The 19210-nt window shown below is 41.7% G+C and overlaps 1 protein-coding gene across 1 annotated transcript in view; it reads right to left on the bottom strand.

Moving 5' to 3' along the window:
* SLC17A1 (solute carrier family 17 member 1) overlaps positions 1 to 19210 on the bottom strand; it is a 39441-nt gene that overhangs the window by 20047 nt on the left and 184 nt on the right. The window contains exons 2-7 of the mRNA XM_040644636.1: positions 12494 to 12666; positions 6995 to 7228; positions 6823 to 6910; positions 6384 to 6470; positions 993 to 1111; positions 730 to 891 (exon numbers count right to left, since the gene is read on the bottom strand). Of these exons, the coding sequence (XP_040500570.1) occupies positions 730 to 891; positions 993 to 1111; positions 6384 to 6470; positions 6823 to 6910; positions 6995 to 7228; positions 12494 to 12666 (863 nt within the window). The remainder of the gene's footprint in view (positions 1 to 729; positions 892 to 992; positions 1112 to 6383; positions 6471 to 6822; positions 6911 to 6994; positions 7229 to 12493; positions 12667 to 19210) is intronic.

The following is a 19210-nucleotide window of genomic DNA, read 5'->3' as shown; positions in this document are numbered from 1 at the left end:
GAAGACCAGTGTCGGGAATGGGGAATGCGGGCCCTGGGCAAGACAGTAGACCTAGTAATGACAGCAATTACAGACAATCGTATGGTGCTTATTCTGAACCGCTGCTCGTAATCCTTTCAACCCGTCCATGGTCTCATGGAGGATAACACTGAATCAGAGAGCACTTGGCCCCGAGGCTGGGATACTGGAAGTTGGTTGATGAATGGCACTTTCGGCATTCGGTTTCTATAGGAGTCTTTCCTGGTATTATGGCCTTGAACATAAGGTTCAGGGAACAGTGATTCTCCCAAGTCAGACAAGCAATGCGAGTGCCCATCCTTTCAAAGCAAGACCCAAGTCATGGGTTCTCAACCCAGGACTCATTGCCCTATCCCAAGAGATAGGTTGGGTGTGAGCTGGGCAGTGTGGCAGGGTAGGATCCCGGTCTCTGTAGGGAACGATGGTGTTGAGCCTTAAGTTATACTAATTAGGGTGATCATGCAGTGAATGGGAGGTAGGGGACCCGTGGGAACGTGAGTGAGTGTGTTCTGTTGTGAGAGTGCCAGATACTGTGCCTACACCTTTTGTTCTGGGAAACGTTAGCATAAGAATTGGAAACATTGAGTCTCCAGGTACAGAATGTCAGCTAAATAGTGTAGGGGTGAGCAAGAGCTAGGATTGGAGTCATAAGAAACAAAGAAATGAGCACAGTCCTTCATAAAGTTAAAAGGAGAACACAGGTAGACTTACCTCTTTTATATTCACATGAAGCTTGGAGTTGATAAACGTCGGAGTGTACAAAAGCATGATGTTATTTGTCCAGTGAAAAGCAAAAGAACCGAAAGCAATGGCCCACACTGGAAGAGACTTAATCATAGCTTTGATTGGCAGAGGCTGTGTCCTTGAGCTGACCTGGGGAAAAACCATCAACTGTTAGCACAGGAGGACGAGCGGGAACAGTTTCATTTGGCACAGAATCTGGGAGATACCACAGTGCAGCATCTGTGTTCTACCTGCTGGTTGAGGGAGGACAAGATGTATTCCTTCTCACTGATGCTTATACAGGGGTGGTCCTTGGGGTCATCATAGAACAGAACGAACCAGAGAAGACTTAGGGCACAGCCACAAGCACCTATCAAAGCAGGACACGTTAGAATCGAAATTTCTTCTGTCTGTAGTAAGTCTCTTTCCCAAATTCGCATTTGTCATTATCGGTCAGAGAACCTGGACCTCCTCTTTCTTCTTTAAAACTTTGCAACAAGGTTTACATGTTTGATAGTCCTCTGTATCCGCAGCTGTGTCTGCCTACAGAATGAATTTTGCAGAAAGGGCAGTAAGCCCTCTGGCCTCTCCTGATTGGGCCTCTGTATCCCTCCAGTTATCATAGCGGGACTCCCTGCTCTTAGGCCCTCATCTCTACAAATTCCCAGTGTGTCCCACCGTGAGCCCTCACAGGGCTTGACAATCACCAAGCTTTGAGAGCTAGGTCTTGGCCATGCTCCTAAGATTCAGCCCAGGCCTGAGGGATTACACACGTCCTCTGTGAGGAATCGTCCGTTAGGACAGGGAGTATGTAGTACTCATCAGTCAGTCTTCCAGAAATGCATGCATTCATCAGACAAATATTGATTAAATGCTAGTTGTATCCCATTCACTATTCTAGGTACGGGGAATGCAGCAATAAATAAAACACAAAAATTTCTGTCTTCATAGAGTTCACTTTCTAGCGGATGAGAAAGAGACGATGAAAAGTAAATAAGTAAAAGCTATCAAATGTCAGTGACGAGAGCTATAGAGGGCAGTTACAGGGGGAGGAGGTGAGGAGTGCCATACTCAGTGAAGGCTGGGACGTGGATGTGGCGCAAGGACACTCCAGGCAGAGGGAGCAGGGAATGCCGAAGGCCTAGGCCATGAGGCCATTGCGACTGGAGAGGAAGCAAGGGGAGGGTGGGAAAGCTCGAGGACGAGAGGTGATGGGATGAGACCATGTGGAAACCTGGAGCCACTGTAAGATCTTAGAGTTCTACAGCGCTCTTTAAACAACGTTAAAAGGATGTTTCGACCATATACTATTTCCGTGTCATTCTGTGATCTGAGAACCCAATCCCAAGGTGAAATGTAAGTGGAGAGGAGTGAATATCTAATAAATACATGTACATTTCAATATATTATTTTAGTCAACTCAGAAACTCATATGGGGCTATTAGCTCTTTTTCAAAATGATGTTCAGAAAGGTCTGCATCCTTGCCCAGGGACACATGGCTAATCAGTGGTAGCTGACACTTAGCATGAATTGTATTTTCAGGGCAGGAGTACAGTCCTCGAGGAACTGAGGAAACAGCCTGGGGCAGAGCTTTGAAGAAAGACAAGAGTTAATGGCAAGTGGAAGAGGCTGAGTCTGCAAAAGACTGAGACGGAATGGCCAGAAGCACAAAGCCCAGAGCAGGGAGCCAGGCAAAGGCCCCACTTGTGATGGATTGATTGAGAGCACAGGTCAAGCACAGGTGGACTGAAGAGCTTCCACTTGCTTTAAGGGAGGTTTGGCTATTGGTGAGGCCTGCGGCAAGACTATACATGGAAACTCACACGAATGTTTAAAAGTTGTAAATGAAGTTATGGGTTTGTTAAGAAACTTAAATAAAATATGTCTTCTCATCCTATATTGACAAAAATGTAACTTCAAAATGACTTCTGGTTTCTGACCCAGCATGTAAGGAACTTGAGAGTCCTCCCTCCCATCCTCATGACAAGAAACATGTTGAACAAAGTAAAAATCAACAACTCTTCTTTGATCCATTAGAGAATTGAGGTCATAGAGCAAATTCCTGTACCCAAAATCGGAGAGACAGGTGGATACAGAGAATTACAACTTCCTGGAACAGAACCCAGAAACAGAAAAGGGCATGGGAACCAGTACCAGGGTGGGAAAACCTGGCAATTGATTAATTGCAGTAGGCTGTGTGGACAGGTTTGAGAGGTAAAAAGTCTGGGTTGGGGGAGTCCTGGATGGACCCTCATACTTTTGTGAGTGAGTTTTACCTCCAGGAGACCTAACCAGGTTCTCACAGTGAAGATCAGAGAAAAATCCCTACATCCTTTCAGCAGGGGAAAGGAAAAGTAGCTGTTTTGAATGATCTCTAGAGCATCCTATTCTTAACAAAGCCTACTGTCAAGGGAAACTTCTACCGGAATCTAATCAGCTTAAGGGAAGGGAAATACCCAACTGCAACCCCCTCTGGCCTCCCTGTCTTACATAATGGGGGGAACACTGGGAAGGACTTCTGAAGGTGAAGCCCAGAGGCTCAGGCTCACCAAAAGACCGAAACTAATCGTCTGACTGTAGAACACTGTCTTCCCCCCCACACCTTACCACCACGTCAGTAGTTTCCCTGTATGTAAATGCAGATGAGGAAACTGTATGTTCCAAACCTTAAGAAGTCTATGAATACATAAAAACAGAGAGGAAATTACAGCCTCTGAAACGTAGAGCTATAGCAAACTGAGCAATGCCCAACCCCTAGCCAAGCCAGATAAACACAAAACCTCACACGGAAAGACTGCTTCCCTTCCTCTAATCTAGCACATCTCGTTGAGCTTCCAACAACAACAACAAATCACAAGGCATACTAAAAGACAAAAAAAAATGTAGTTTGAAGACAGCAAGCATTGGAACTGATTCAGAAATGCTGGAGACACTGGAATTATCAAATCAAGAATTTAAAACAACTGTGATTAATAATGCTGAGAGCTCTTATGGAAAAAGTGGACAACATACAAGAATGTATGATTCATGTAAGTACACAGATAGAAACTCTAATAAGAAAATCATGAGGAAATGCTAGAAATCAAAAACACTAACCTAGAAATGAAGAATGCCTTTAATGGGGTCATTAATACACTAGGCATGGCCAAGGAAGGAATCATTGAGCTTGAAGAAATGTCTGTAGAAATTTCCAAAACTGAATTGCAAAGAGAGAAAAAGAATTAAAACGACAGGTATCCAAGAATTGTGGGACAATTACAAAAGGTGTAATATATTCATTACGGCACTATCAGAAGGAGAAGAACGAGAACACAACAGGAGAATTGTCTGAAGGAATAATTAGCGTCTTCCAAAATTAATGATAGACACCAAATCACAGACACAGGAAGCTCAAGAGAACACCAACAGGATAAATACAAAAAAATTTACACTGAGGCATATCATATTCAAACTACAGAAAATCTAAGACAAAGAAAATTTTTGAAAGAAACCCAAAAAAGAATGAGATTTCAACTTAGAATTCTTAGATGCCACTGGTCACAAATCCCTGGTCGCTGTGGTCTGAGGCTTGACCTCCTGTTCCTACCCAGATCCTATCCCACCCACAAGAAATTTTGATCGGTTATGTGTAGAAATTCTTGCCTTCCCCATCATGCTCCACTTACATCTTCTGCAAGCAGTTTTGCCTGCCCCTCGTTGGCCAAATCTAAATTCAGTGGATGTGCAGAAGAGTCCTGCCAGGTCTGAAAAGCCTTGGTGGTTTTTGAGCAAACAGTTCTGGGAGTCATGACTAGGAGTGATGGCCATGGGCTCTGAAGAGTGTATAATCTCGACCTCACAAACTCTATGCAGAGGGCCTGGCTGGAGGGGGCCCAGAATGGGTTCAGTGCAGAATCAGGGCAGCTCTGATAGAAGCCGTAAGTGATCTCATCGATGATGACAGGACACCTGGGTGGCTCAGTTGGTTAAGCGACTGCCTTCGGCTCAGGTCATGATCTCAGGGTCCTGGGATTGAGTCCCACATTGGGCTCCCTGCTCAGTGGGGAGCCTGCTTCTCCCTCTGCCTGCTGCTCCCCCTGCTTGTGCTCACTCTCTCTCTGACAAATAAATAAATAAAATCTTAAAAAAAAAAAAAAAAGGTGTTTCAATGGCAGAATGGGTCAGACATGAGTCAGACGTTGAGAAGTCTGGGAGGTTGGGGCAGTGGGTACAGACAGTTTGAGCAATAATTTCCACCGTTGAAAGGGAGGTGACATGAGAGAGAAGGCAGGGGGGAAAGGGAGCCATTTTAGAGATTTGAGGAGACTAGAGAAGTTTGAGATAATTGTGGAGGGAAACACAGCAGAATGGATGTCGTTTTAAGCACAAATGTGAGCTTGTGAACCTATTTGCTCCTTTGGGAACTTTTCTCCAGCAATTAGGAGCTGCTCAAAGGCAGACGTTGTTTTGTTCTTTAAAGCGGTGTGGATTTGGATTTCTTTCATTTTATTGAGAATAACCTTCAAATGGAACGAAACTTCTTGGTTTTAGTCTTGCCTCTGCCACGAACTGGGGCCAGCCATTTTGGCTCTGTGGGCATGGCGAGACGCCTCGTGGTAAAGACTGGTGGAGGCAGACGCCTGGATCCCTACCCCGCTACCCTCTGAGCCCTTCCCCCGGTTCCAGGTGCCTCCATAGGAGGTGGTTCATGGGAAGGCTGCTGTCCTGAGCTTCACGGAGGCCCCCATGAGAGCTGCAAATGCCATAGGTTGCCGTACGCATGTTTGTGACGTTAGAATAGGAATACACCATGAGCGTTGGAGGTCATCCAACCTTTGATCAGCACTGTTGGGCAGCATTAATTACCGAGCTTGTCGTTCATGGAGGCAAACCTCACCTCCCTGTAATTTCTGCTGGTTGGTTTTACTTTTGTAATACAGAGCACGTGTGCATTTCTCTTCTATGCATGCTCTCTCAAGTTTTCTTTTTACCAGGCTAGACAGTCCCAGTTTTTTAGGCCCTTTCCTGGTGCAGCGTTTGGGTCCTCTCACTACACTGATCGTTACTCACTACCGGAGACTAATTTAGGGATGAAAAGCAATGGCATCTGGAGGCCGGAAGGCATGTTTTCATATTAGGGCTTCGCCATTTGCTCAGTGCTCATTGGATATCTTCCGTTCGTCCCTCTAGACCCACTCCTCGCCCTTCGGTATCCTGCACTGGTCACAGATGGCTGGCTTGAATGAACATTAACAGGCCTCTGGGTCGACTGCGTTCTAGACTGATTTGGCAAACAGCCCGAGAAGAAGGTAAGGAAGAGAGAGTTGAGTGGGATTGAGGTGTCTTCCCTTATGTATGTCCTTCCCAGCATTGCTTCAGTCTGTATGGTCCTTTTCATGAACAATAGTGGGTCATCCCTTTCCCCCAGGGGGTTCAGATAAGGGGTATGGATCTCTAGTACCTACATTATAGAATTGCGGACGTTACGTACAATAACAAGTAATGTGAAATTAAGGAATATTGACTTCTCTCTTTCCTTCAATAAGGTTCATGATTTTAAATGTCATTAGCTTTATATAAATTATTACATTATAGTCAGTTTTTATTTTTAATTTTTTTTCAACTCTGAATAATGACTGGGATATTATAGAAAGAGACTTACCAAAAATATAGAAGACCATGGGCCAGCCCAGGGATTGGCAGATGAATCCAGTCACAAGCAGAACAATGAAGGACCCCAGCAGAATTCCTAATCAGAGAGTACAAAAAACACCCTTAAGGAATACAGGCATCTGAGAATAGAGAGAATGTAGCCTCATGGTAGCAATAAAAAATGTGCAGTGAAATACACATGTAAAGCATAACACTGAGAAGAAAAGAATAAAATATTCACTTTTCTCTTTTTTTTTTTCCTGTTGTTTGAGATAAAGAAGACCTTTCTTCATTCTAGACAGTTTCCATTTCTTTAAAGCAAGGAGGCTGAAGCAGATGGTTTCCAAAGCCCTGGACACTTCAAAACACACATCTTTTACAGATCTAGGAAAAACATGCTAGAATGACATGACAGCAGGATTCAACCGTTTTAAGCCCTACGTCATTACCTGATAGACTCAGGGAGGTGAGTCGGCCTCGTTCCAAGGGAGGAGCCCACTTGACCCACATGACGTGCTGAGCTATGGATACCGACCCCTGAAATTAGAAGGATTGGGTCATGTGATCTCTGATACTTTCTGTGAATTTAAACCCTGTTCAGTTTTTGCATTATCTTAGTACCTGGGCTGCTCCCTGGGCTACTCGGCATGCCAGGAGGAAAGCTTCTCCACCTCCAGCTGCCATTGGCATTAACAGGCTAAGGAGAGAGCTGAGGAATAATGCAACGCCGATCATTTTCTTGATGGAATATCTTTCAGACAAGTATCCGACAGGAATTTGTGTGATGAGTACACCATAGAAGATGGAACTGAAGATGATGCCCTGGATTTTAGGATTCCAGTTATACACGGGGTTCTGAAAGACACAAGGAGACACATGGAGCCACTCTGCATCCTGGGAGTTACTGTGATATTCAGGGATGCAGGAGACCTGGTCTGCCAGCCCACTCAGCGTACAGGAGCTCCCCTCTGCCTCATTCTCGATCATGGGAGCTTTGCTGTTCCTTTCTAACATCTTTTCCTGTGTGTACTGACATGTAACAGTAGTATCTTCGACTATAACGTAAAGTCCATGCAGTCAAGGGCACCCTCTGTCGCCCCAGGACAGCAGGGACACTCAAGACTTGTTTCTTGAACATCGCTACCCTGCGTGTCAACCCTTCCATAGAGTGCTAGGCCCACCGCAGTCATGAATGTCCTCCTGCCTTTATTCCTCCTCTGACTCCTCAAGTTCACCTCATTCGCAAAACAGCATTTCCCCGCATCCAGACTACCCCCAGAGAGAAAAAACAGTGGTAGATCAAATCACAAAGAGAAGGTCTCAGGCTGAGCTGGAAATAATTGGATGAGACAGTGAAGGAGGAAGGCCATTTCTCTCTTTTTTTGGCTTGGTTTCTCTTCTTTTCTAAGATGTTCTAAATGTCTTGTGTTTCCATAATCCTTCCCTGAGTTATGTCGGCTTACCCGTCTTCATTTGCTTACTGGCAGAGCATAGCCTCCTGCTGCCTGGCCGTCCGGGCCGCCAGCTCTCGTATGCTCTTCCCTGCGGTGCTCCTTCCATAACTAGAACTGCTTCACCTGCTTTTAGGTTCCTTTTGTAATTTCAGGTTACAATCTGACCTGCTCTAGGGAAACGGTTTTCTGGTGAGTCTTCATATTTTGGAATAATTCCATGCTATCTTCTCTCATTTTTCTCAGCAAAGAGAATCCCTTCCTGTGGCTCACATTTGAAGACGATCAGATCCCCTGGATTACGGCGGGCGGTTCTACAGCGCCTCCACAGCGCGAGCTCCCTCCTGTTTTGCTATAGTGAAGGATTCAGTACGATTCAGTACATGGCTCCTGTGAGTAGCCATTTCTCTAAAACATGGGGTTCTCAATATTTAAACCAAAGCAGTGGAATACTACAAATATTTACAGAATATAATTCAAGAGAAAATTTAGATAAAAAGTTTAACAGATTTTTGAGGTGCAAATGACACGATAAACCTCATGTTCAACCTTTGGCATGAAGTGTACAACTCGATACATTTTTAATTATGTGTATACTCGTGAAACCATCACCACAATCAAGGCAATTAATATATTCTCCCCCTCCAGAAGTTTCCTTACTTCTTTTGTAATTCCTCCCTCCTGCTTTTCTCTCACCACTAATCCGCCTGTCACTATGACATAGTTTTCATTTTCTGGAAGTTTTATATAAATGGAGTCAAACACTGTATATATACAGTTTATTCCACTTAGCATACTTATTTTGAATTTCATCCATATTCTGTGTATCACTAGCTCATTTCTTTTTAGTGCTAAGTATACTCTGTTTTATGGATGTAAGACAGTTGGTGAATTCATCCATCTATTGATGAACATATTTATTGTTTCTAGTGTTGGGCTATTACAAATAAAGCTACTGTGAGCATTTATGTACAAGTCTCTGTATGGACATATGTTTTCATTTCTCTCCAGTAAATACCTGGCACGGAATGGCTCGATCATACGGCAGGTGTGTGCTTAGCTGAAGTGATTGTACCCTTTTGCATCCTCACGAGCAATGTGAGAGATTTCCAGTTCCTCTGCGTTCTTGCCAACACTTGATATGTCCAACCTGCGTAGTGCTGGTCGTTTGAATTGGTGTGTAGTGATAAGCCGTCGTGCTTTAATTCACTTGTCCCTAATGACTCATGATGTGGAATGTCTTTTCATGAGTATTTGCCATCCATCTATGTATCTTCTTTGGTGAAATGTCTGTTCATGTTTTTCCGTTTTTGGGTTTTTTTTTGTAATTGGGCCTCTGCTTTTTGTTTCATTGTTATTGAGTTTTGATAGAATTCCTTTATTAGATATGATTTGCAAACATTTACCCCTGTCTCTGGTTTGTCTTTTTATTCTCTCAACAGTTCTTTTACAATTTGATGGAGTTCATTTTATGTTTGTTCTTTTGTGGATCATGAAAAAAAACAGGAGTTCATATGTGCGTGAGTCTATTTCTGAACTCCCTATGCTGTTTGAGTGACTATTTTTTTATAAGCTATACCACACTGTTTTGATTATTATAGCTTTATGACAAGTCTTAAAATCAAGTATGTGATTTTTTCAACAAACATTCAAAGACAATTCACTGGAAAAGAAGAGTTTTTTCAACAAATGATGCTAGAACAATGTATATCCATATGTAAAAAATAATCTTTAACACAATGTATTTAAAATTAAGTTCTAAATGAATCCTATATTTAAATGTAAAACCTGAAATTATAAAAGTTCTAGAACAAAACAATTTTTTTTGCCTTGGGCTATGCAAAGTTTTCTTAGATGTAAAAACAAAAGCGTTACCCACAAAAGAAACTTAATAGAACTTCTTTCTGCAGAAGGAAAATGAAATAGCTCAGAAACATGGATCTATATTAAAAAATGAAGAGCATCAGAAAAGAATAAATGAAGATATAAAATATTTTCTTTTGAATCGATCTAAAAGATAATTATTTGTTTAAAGAAATAATGTAGTTGTGTATTACATTATTTATGTAATATATAATGTAATTTATATTTATTTATATATGTATTTATAGCATGTAGATAGTGAAATGAATAACAGCATTTTCACAAGAGATGGGAAAGCAAAACTGGGAATGCTGTGTTATAAGGTGTCTGCACTGCAAATTGAATCACATAAAATACTCAAACCGGGAGAAGGCAAAAAAGAGAATAAAAGGAAACAAGGAACAGATGTAACATATAGAGAACAGTTAACCAATTTTGTATTTGTCTCTTTCTTCTTTCACTTCTAACAGTTTTTGCCTTCTGTATTTTACTGCTCTGTTGTTAGGGACATGCATGTTTAGGATTATTATGCCTTTTTGGAGAACTAACTCCTTTATCACTAGGTAATACCCTTTTATTTCTAATAATCTCCCTTGCTATAAATTCTGTTTTGTCTGAAATTAATATGCCTACTTAAATTTTCTTAGGATCTTTCTTATCAAATCTGAAAATTTCTGTCTTTTAACTGGTATATATAGACCATTCACATTTAAAGTGATTATTGGGGGTGGCTGGGTGGCACAGCTGGTTGAGTGTCTGACTCTTGGTTTCAGCTCAGGTCTAATCTCAGGGCTGTGGGATCAAGACCCTCATCAGGCTCCACACTCAGCATGGAGTCTACTTGAGTTTCTCTCTCCCCTCTTCTTCTGCCCCTCCCCACCGTGCTCTCTCTCTCTGAAATAAAGAAAAATCTTAAAAATAAATAAATAAAAATACAGTGATTATTGAGGGGTGTCCAGATGGCTCAGTCAGTTAAGTGTCCGGCTCTTGATTTAGGCTGAGGTCATGATCTCAGGGTCCTGAGATCAAGCCCTGCATTGGGTTCTACTCTGGATGTGGAGTCTGCTTAAGATTCTCTCTCTTCAACTCCCTTTGCTCTTCTCCCACCTGTTCATAGGCTCTCTAAAATAAATAAATAAGTAAAGTGATCATTGATTAAAATCTGCCATCTTTTAACATTTCTTTTATGGCCGGCCTGCTGGCAATAAATTGCCTCAGTTTTTATTTGCCTGAAGTAGTCTTTAACCTCTTTCACTTTTGAGGTAATTTCATTGGATATAGAAGTCTAACTTGGCCGATTCTTTTTCTTTCAACACTTGAAAGATTGTTTTCCCTCTCTTCTTATTTGAATGGTTTCTGGTAAGAACTCTTCTGTAATTCTTATCCTTGTTCCTCTGTAAGTAAGATATTTTCCCCTCTGGCTTCATTCAGGATGTTCTCTGTGTCTTGGTTTTCTGCAATTTAAATATGTATGTCTAGTTGGTTTTTCTGGTTGTTAATTATTTATCTTCTTAGTATCCTGTTTGGTGTTCTCTGAGCTTCTTGGACTTGTGGTTTGGTGTCTGCCAGTAATTTTGGAAAGTTCTCAGCCATTAATTTTTCAGATATTACTTCTTGCCACTCTGTCTTTCTTACTTCTGGCATTCTAGCCATTTATATGTTATGCTTTTTTTTTTCTTTTTAAGATTTATTTGAGAAAGAGAGCAGGGGAGGGGCGAAGGGAAAGGGAGGAAATCTTGAGCAGACTCCCTGCTAAGTGTGGAGCCTGACATGGGGCCAGATCTCAAACTGGGAGATCATGACCTGAGCTGAAAGCAGGAGTCTGATGCTTAACCAACTGAGCCCCCCAGGCACCCCTATACCTTTTGATATTATCCACAATTCTGGGATATTCTGTTAAGCTTCTCTCCCAACCCCTCCATTCTCTTTCATTTCAGCTTGAGAAGTTTCTATTGACCCATATAGATTCTTCCCTCAGCTGTGTTGAGACTACTTATGAGCTTGTCAAGGCACTCTTTATTAATGTTACAGTTGCCTTGATTTCTGTTTCTTTTTTATTCATTCTCATAGTTTCCATCTCGGACATTACCCATCTGGTGTTATGTGTTGCCAACCTTTTCCATTAGAGCCTTAACATATTAATTATAGTTATTTTAAATTCCCTCTGTGGGAATTCCTACATTTGTGTCATATCTGAGGCTGGTTCTGATGATTATGTAAAAAAAAAAAATAAGATGCAGTACATTGCATATAAAGTGTTATTTTTAATGTAAAAAGGGTGAAAATAAGAAAGTATGTTCAGGTTTGCCTATGCATTCGTAACAGAACATAGGAAGAGTAGAATGAAAAACTATTCTTCCCATTCATTTCCTTTTTTTTTTTCTGTACTACATCTTCTGACAGGTAGGAACTCATTACCTTCTGGAGATGAAATTAGTGAAACATGTAAATATACTGCATATTCAAAAACTTTTAAAGAAACAGTGTGTCTTCACTTCCACTCTGGTTTGAAATGCCTGCTTTTTTCTCTCTTGTCCAAACTTCTCAATTAGGGACCCTAATGTTCGGTTTTTATTCTTCTTCACATAGAAGGGTTCACATAACAAAGCCCTTCACAAATACTAAGGCGTGCTGTAATCATGGGCCGTGTTTAGTTAGGTTACTACTAGCACGGTAGTGGAAGACTTGAACTTCTTTTTCTAATGATCACTGTTACACCAATTATGATAACATTCAGTCTCTACACAAATTAAATTAGCAAGATAGGGTTTTAAACTTGTGACTATGGATAATATTTTTCACATACCTTTATGTGGTCCAGGTGCTCCGCTGTGGAGGTGTTGGGCAAACCGTGAGGCTCTGTGCTGTTGACCATGGCCACCATTGTGAGGCTCAGACACATGCGCTGTGCCATGATTACAACGTTACAGAAATGCAAGAGGAGAGATAAGCCATAGCGGAAGGAACAAAAACTTGGAACTAAGAAGTAAAACAGAAAATGTCCATTGTTAACACGGCTGAGATAAAACCATACAGCAGCTTTAGGAAGGGTACTCAGAGATTTGAAACCATATATATATTGAATCAATTATATATACCATATATATATATATATATATATTCAAGTATAGCTGACATACAGTATTATGTCATGGAACCCTAGATACTAGTTTAAAGTTGTTATTATTAAATTAAATTTAAAATTTTATTGTACTTAATGGCCTTTAAGAAATTACGATACAATAATGAGCTGTGTGATTGATATAATAGTCCCATACCTCCCTACGATACAATTCCAACAAGAATCTCTTAGAAAATTAAATCAGTCCTCTAGATACTTTGTCTCATGCTTGTTTTAAAGGGACAACTTACAAATACTCTGGGTTAGTCTTAGAAGTAATTCCCCTTAATAACAGCAAAGACTTTCTTTCAAGGAAACTGTTTCATTCTCTAAATTTGAATCAATAGCGTATGAATGGTCATATAAGCACACTGCAAAGGAAAATTGCATTTAAAAATGTAATGTACTTATTGAGGTAGTTTCAAGCTAGAATAATCAGTGTAGTGTTGGTGTAAGGCCAAACAAATTCATCAATGAAAGAGAGTAGGGGTCTAAAAACAGATACATAGACATCGTCAAACGCTTTTGAAGGAGGAAAGTAAAGTCTTTTTCAACAAACAGCATTTTCCCAAGAGAAATAGCAACATAGGTCTACAAAAAGACTTGTACCAAAATGTTTATAGCAGCTTTATTCAAAATAGCTGAATGTTTAGAGCAGATGAACATACCATGTTATGTTAATACAATAGACATTACTCAAAAATAAAAAGGAAGGAAGTAGACACTCGGCAATCGGGATAAACGTCAACAAAGATATGCTCAGCCTAAGAAGCTAGACACCAAAAAAGTACATACTAGAGAGATCTATTTTTATGAACCTAAAAACAGCCAAAATTAATTTGTATGTTTAGATAGTATAACAACAATTCCTTCAAGGCAAGAGAACCAGTAAAAACCTAATGGGATTTTAATATAACATTCTAAGAGTCTTGCTCACAAGTCTGTGCATTTGTCAGAACTCATCTAAAGGTACATCTAAGATCTGTGATTTTATTGTATGTAATTATACTTCGATAAATCTTGAAAACATATTGAGAAACTATGATCACATATCAGATCGGCATAGATCCAAAAGCACATTTGTTGGCCAGTCCCCAAAAAGAGAAGAGAGAACCTCCATTGCTACAACCCAATTATGGGGGATAATTTGGTGTCTCTTTAGTTATATTTTTTAATTGCCTGTGGTTGGTGTAAAGAAATGAATTAGACTTTTAAAGATAGATACTCTAGCCAGCCAGCCAGCCAAAAGTTGCTGTTCTTTCTAAAATACATCTGCAAATTTGGGGAGGTTTTCTATGTTGGGAATATGGAAGTAATGATGATTTTATTTCTTCTTTTGTTATCCTCGGATCTTTAATTTCATGTTCTCCTTGGATCAGAACCACCAGTGTATTGTTAACTGACCGGGCATCCCTGGGCTTTATACCATTGTTCCTCATTTACACGGAGTGGTTCTAATGTTTCCACATTTTAGATAAGTCTTTGTTGAAGGTTCTGTTGTAGATAGGCTTTACAAAGTGTGTTCGTTTTCTATGGTTGCGTAAAAATTTCCACAAACGTAATGGCTTAAAACAACACCCATTTATTAACTCACAGTTTTGTAGGTCATAGTGTTTAGCGTGGTTTGGTTGGGTTTTCTTTTCTTTTTTTTTTTTAATAATAATTTTTTATTATGTTATGTTAGTCACCATACAGTATATCCCTAGTTTTTGATGTAAAGTTCCATGATTCATTACTTGCGTATAACACCCAGTGCACCATGCAGTACGTGCCCTCCTTAATACCCATCACCAGCCTATCCCAGTCCCCCACCCCCCTCCCCTCTGAAGCCCTCAGTTTGTTTCCCAGAGTCCATAGTGGTTGGGTTTTCTGCTCACGGTCTCAGAGGCTAAAAATCAAGGGTTCAGCCTGAATGAGTTCTCAGCTGAGGGTTCTAAGCGAGGATCCATTTCCATTCTCATTCAGGGTATTGGAAGAACTCCATGTTCTGTGGAGGCAGTACTGAGGTTGCTGGCGCCCTGCCGGCTGGGAGCTGCTTACAGCCCCAAGAGGCTGTTCCTGTGACTTGTCACATGGCCCCCTCCAGCTCCAAATCAGCAAGAGTCTCTCTTACGTTGAACTCTCTCACACTTTGAATCTAACTGCTTGGTCTCCAGCCTCTAGACCCAGATTTAAGGGCTGGGTAATTTCCTGGATAATTTCCCTATTTTAAGGCCAGCTGATTTGGGACCCTATTTAAATCTGCTAAATCCTGGGGCGCCTGGGTGGCTCAGTCGTTAAGCGTCTGCCTTCGGCTCAGGGCATGATCCCAGGGTTCTGGGATAGAGCCCCACATCGGGCTCCTCTGCTGGGAGCCTGCTTCTTCCTCTCTCACTTCCCCTGCTTGTGCTCCCTCTCGCTGGCTGTCTCTCTCTCTCTCTGTTAAATAAATAAAATCTTTAAAATAAATCAATCTGCTAAATCCCTTCAGGCAGCACCTAGCTTAGTGTTTGCTTAAGTAACTAGCGGAAGGTGCTTATACACCGGGGTAACCTTAGGATTCTGGCTACCACCACCCACCTTCTGGTCCTTAAAGATTCATATTCATCCCACATGCAAAACATACTCACCCCCTTCCAGGGCTCCTTAAAAGTCTCATCTCCTAATACAGTCTCAGCTCAACTCTGTCTCCTCCTCAAAATCTCACCAGCCCAAAGTCACAGATCTTACCATCCAAATCATCTACAACAGATGTGAAGGAGGTTCACGCTGGAGTGTGATATTTCTGTATCTGTGGACTTGTGAAAGGAGAGGCAAGCCCTCTGCCCCCAGTACTCCTGCCATACAGTGGGGGGCAGACATTGCATAATTGCTGCAGAAGTTCCAGTTCCAGAAGGGGGGAGGGAGGGTAAAAGGGTATTGCTGACTCGTAAGGGTTTTGCAGGTCAGCTAGACAATTGTTGGGTGTACTGCTAAGTGGATTTACACTGATGCCTGGAAAATTCGTGTTCTGGACTGATCTCCCTTTGTAAACAGATAAAAATATTAGATGAAATATATTTAAAATAAAATATTTCAGGGCACATGGGTGGCTTGGTCGGTTAAGCATCTGACTCTTGATTTCAGCTGAGGTCATGAGCTCAGGGTCATGAGATGGAGCCCTGCATTGGCTCCATGCTGGACATGGAGCCTTCTTGAGATTCTCTCTCCCTTTCCCTCTGCCCCTCCTCCCTCTAAAAATCAATCAATCAATCAGATAAAATATTTCATTAAAAGTATGGATGATGTGCCAGAAAAAATGAAATATTCAGGCCAGCAGTTTAGTGGAAACAGGCTCCTCAAAGCATGAACTGATCATTGAAGGCCGATTTTTCCCGGAGACATTTAATACCAGCTTTTTAAAATTTGTTTTTGTTTTTGTTTTTTGCTTCCCAGAGCACAGGGACAACAGGAGTCAAATGCCAATGCCCTGGCAATGGGAGGGTCTAGTAAGAGACCCTCTTCTCAGACACTTAGTTGCCAAAGACCTACTGGCTCAGTGAGGGCTGAACACACCGACGCCCACCTTGCCAGGGAGACCGCAGAGACTTGCCCAGGTGAATGAGCCCTGGAGCTCAGCAGAGGGAAGAAAACAATTCCGTCATCAGGCAGTGCTTCCTTTGGCTTACGGTCTAAACCTCACTGTCCTCGGGCATCAGAAAAAAACCTCTCCAGCCACACAGCTATGCGCGCACACTGAGGATGGCCTGCTCCAGAGCTTTCTAACCTAATCTTTAAAATCAAAAGGAAAGTGAATGGACCTGGAAAACTAACAGAAACGCTGTGGGAAGAGGTCCCTGGAGGAGAGGGGGAAAAAATCCTTCCAGGGAGCAAAGGGGAGGCAGTCCTCACCAGAGAAGGACTTGATGTCATTGTCAGTTAGGGATGCCCTTTCGAGTTTATTCACTGTCTCCTCCACATTGCTCCAGGAAGAACATGAATTAATTCTAAAGAAGCCTTGAGTTAAAAAGTAAACCAAGAGAAAGAGGATCCGAAGTGCTTGGGATGAGCAACACCAAGATCGTGTGTGTCCAGCTCATGGACGGTTAGAGCTAAAGTTACACCCCTAGGGTATTTATCAAAAGAGAAGAAAGACTTCAAAGACAGAAAATTAACGAAGGAACAAATCCAAAGAACTGAAAAGGAAGGAAATGTTAAGAAAAAGGGCAGAAATCAGTGATATATATACCTCTCTATATATGTCTATATCAGTTTATATGCTTCATATGTTTATATGTTTTGTATATTTGTATATAAATTTGAATATAAATTAAATGGGCAATAGAAAACTATCAAAATCACTAAATATCAAAAATAATACAAGAAGAAATTTAGAAGTTAATAGACCACTCGTCTTTACGTGAATTTAAAAAGAGTATAACTTATTGCCCACTCCCTCTCCTGGGATTGTGTTCCCCATGACATGCACGTAACTCTAAGACAATAGCGGTAATTTCTTATTGTCCTTCCTCTGCCGTGCTCAGAATAAAGTTTGCCTAAAAAAGTTTTCAGGATACACAAAGTGCTGATGTCCAAGGATGCAGTGACTCAAGAACTTTCATCCTGCCTAGCTTCCGTCCAGGGATCTGTCTCTTTCTCCTCGAGATGGAACAAAATAGTGCACCTCTTTCTGATCCTCTCCACCAAGTGATTAAACTGACAAGTACACAAGAATCAAAACTACTTACAGTATATGAATTCTTTTTATTTGGGGTTTTTCTAATGGAAAACTATAGCAGGACTAATTTTTTTCACCTCCTTTCCTGAACATTTCTAAGACCCTTTATATGTTTTTTTCTAAGCTTGCATTTATTTATTTATTTATTTGTCTGTTTGTTTATTTATTTATTTTAGAGGGAGAGCAAAAGCCAGGGGAGGGCAGAGGCAGGGGGAGAAAGAGAATCTCAAGGACTTGGGGCTCAATCCCACAACTCTGAGATCATGACCTGAGCCAAAATCAAGAGTCGGATGCTCAACTGATGGAGCCACCCAGGCACTCCTAATCCTTTATATGTTTTTATAGGAAAATCCTCTCACCTAGAATCTATGTCTTTTTTTTTTTTTTAAGAGAGAGAGAGCTCTCATGCACGTGGGGCAGAGAGAGAGAATCCTAAGCAGACACCACGCCCAGCACTGAACCCTAGGCGGGGCTCAGTCCCACGACCCTGAGATCATGATCTGAGCCAAAATCAAGAGGCGGAGGCTTAACTGACCAAGCCATCCAGGTGCCCCTATGATGTCATATTTAAGAAGGAGAAAGCGTATGCAGTGGGATAGAAAATGATTTCTACCTTTCCTGGCAGGGAACTGGCTATCCATTTGCATAAGGGGTTCCGGTTTCTTCTCTTCTTGCTGAAGGGTTTGGTCTCCCCTGCAAGTGTAAAACACATTGGTGTCAGCATGATGCAGGGAAGAACTGACCGAAAACCACCCAGTCCTCCTTCCTGATGTAAAACCTGCTTCAGAGGGAGGCTTGCTCTGCACACAGTACCGATCTAACTGGACCATGTGCTTCCTTTGACATGGCGCTTTTATGCTTTTCTAGTTGACTAAAAATATACAGGCTCCCCCGAAAACTATTAAAAAAGAACAAAACCCCTGCCCAGCCCATCATTCTATGTCCAGTGAAAATATCCCTCAAAAGTGAAACAAACACGCACCGAGGGAATTCACTGACAGTGGACGTGCCCTGCCAGGAATGTTAAAACATGTTTTTCAGGCAGGAAGAGATTGCTCAAGGTCAAACTTGAATGCACCAAAAGAACGTTGGAAAAGGAATAAGTAAAAGCAAAATAAATTATTGTTCTTATATCTCAATAGGGCTGAAGAATAACTCTCTGCGTATGAATTTGGCCGCCTCGAGGAGAGCCAGGTCAGCCTCGCACACCCTCCTCCCTGGACACAGCAGCCACTGCGCTAACAGGCGCTGGTCGTGTGCTCGCTACACCTGGAGCCTCAGCCACATCAGTTCGTATGACCAGATGCTCAAAGGACAAGTTCCTAAGGTTGGATTTGCAAAATATTTTGAATGAGCAGCTGGTCCACCACCAGTATCCCATGCTGAAACTTCTTCTGTTTATTTCAAAACACACACATACACAAACACACACACCCACATACCACACACATGTGCTCTGTGCACACGTATGTAAACTACACACACCATACCACACACATCACAAACATACTTATGCACACCACAGACACCCCACACCACTCGCAGATACACAACACCATCCAACACACACCACACGCTTCTCCTTCCTCGACTCTCCGCACAACTGTCCACCTCACACAATCCCTAGAAATATGTTCTGTTTACTCTTCCTCGGGAAGAATCTGTGGAAATCGGTTCTTCCTCCAAACTCCCCGAGCTTGCTAAAT

This window comes from Ursus maritimus, unplaced genomic scaffold (assembly GCF_017311325.1).
Source record: "Ursus maritimus isolate PB19 unplaced genomic scaffold, ASM1731132v1 scaffold_30, whole genome shotgun sequence".
NCBI classification, from domain to species: domain Eukaryota; kingdom Metazoa; phylum Chordata; class Mammalia; order Carnivora; family Ursidae; genus Ursus; species Ursus maritimus.
This window is presented reverse-complemented; position numbering and strand designations above follow the sequence as displayed.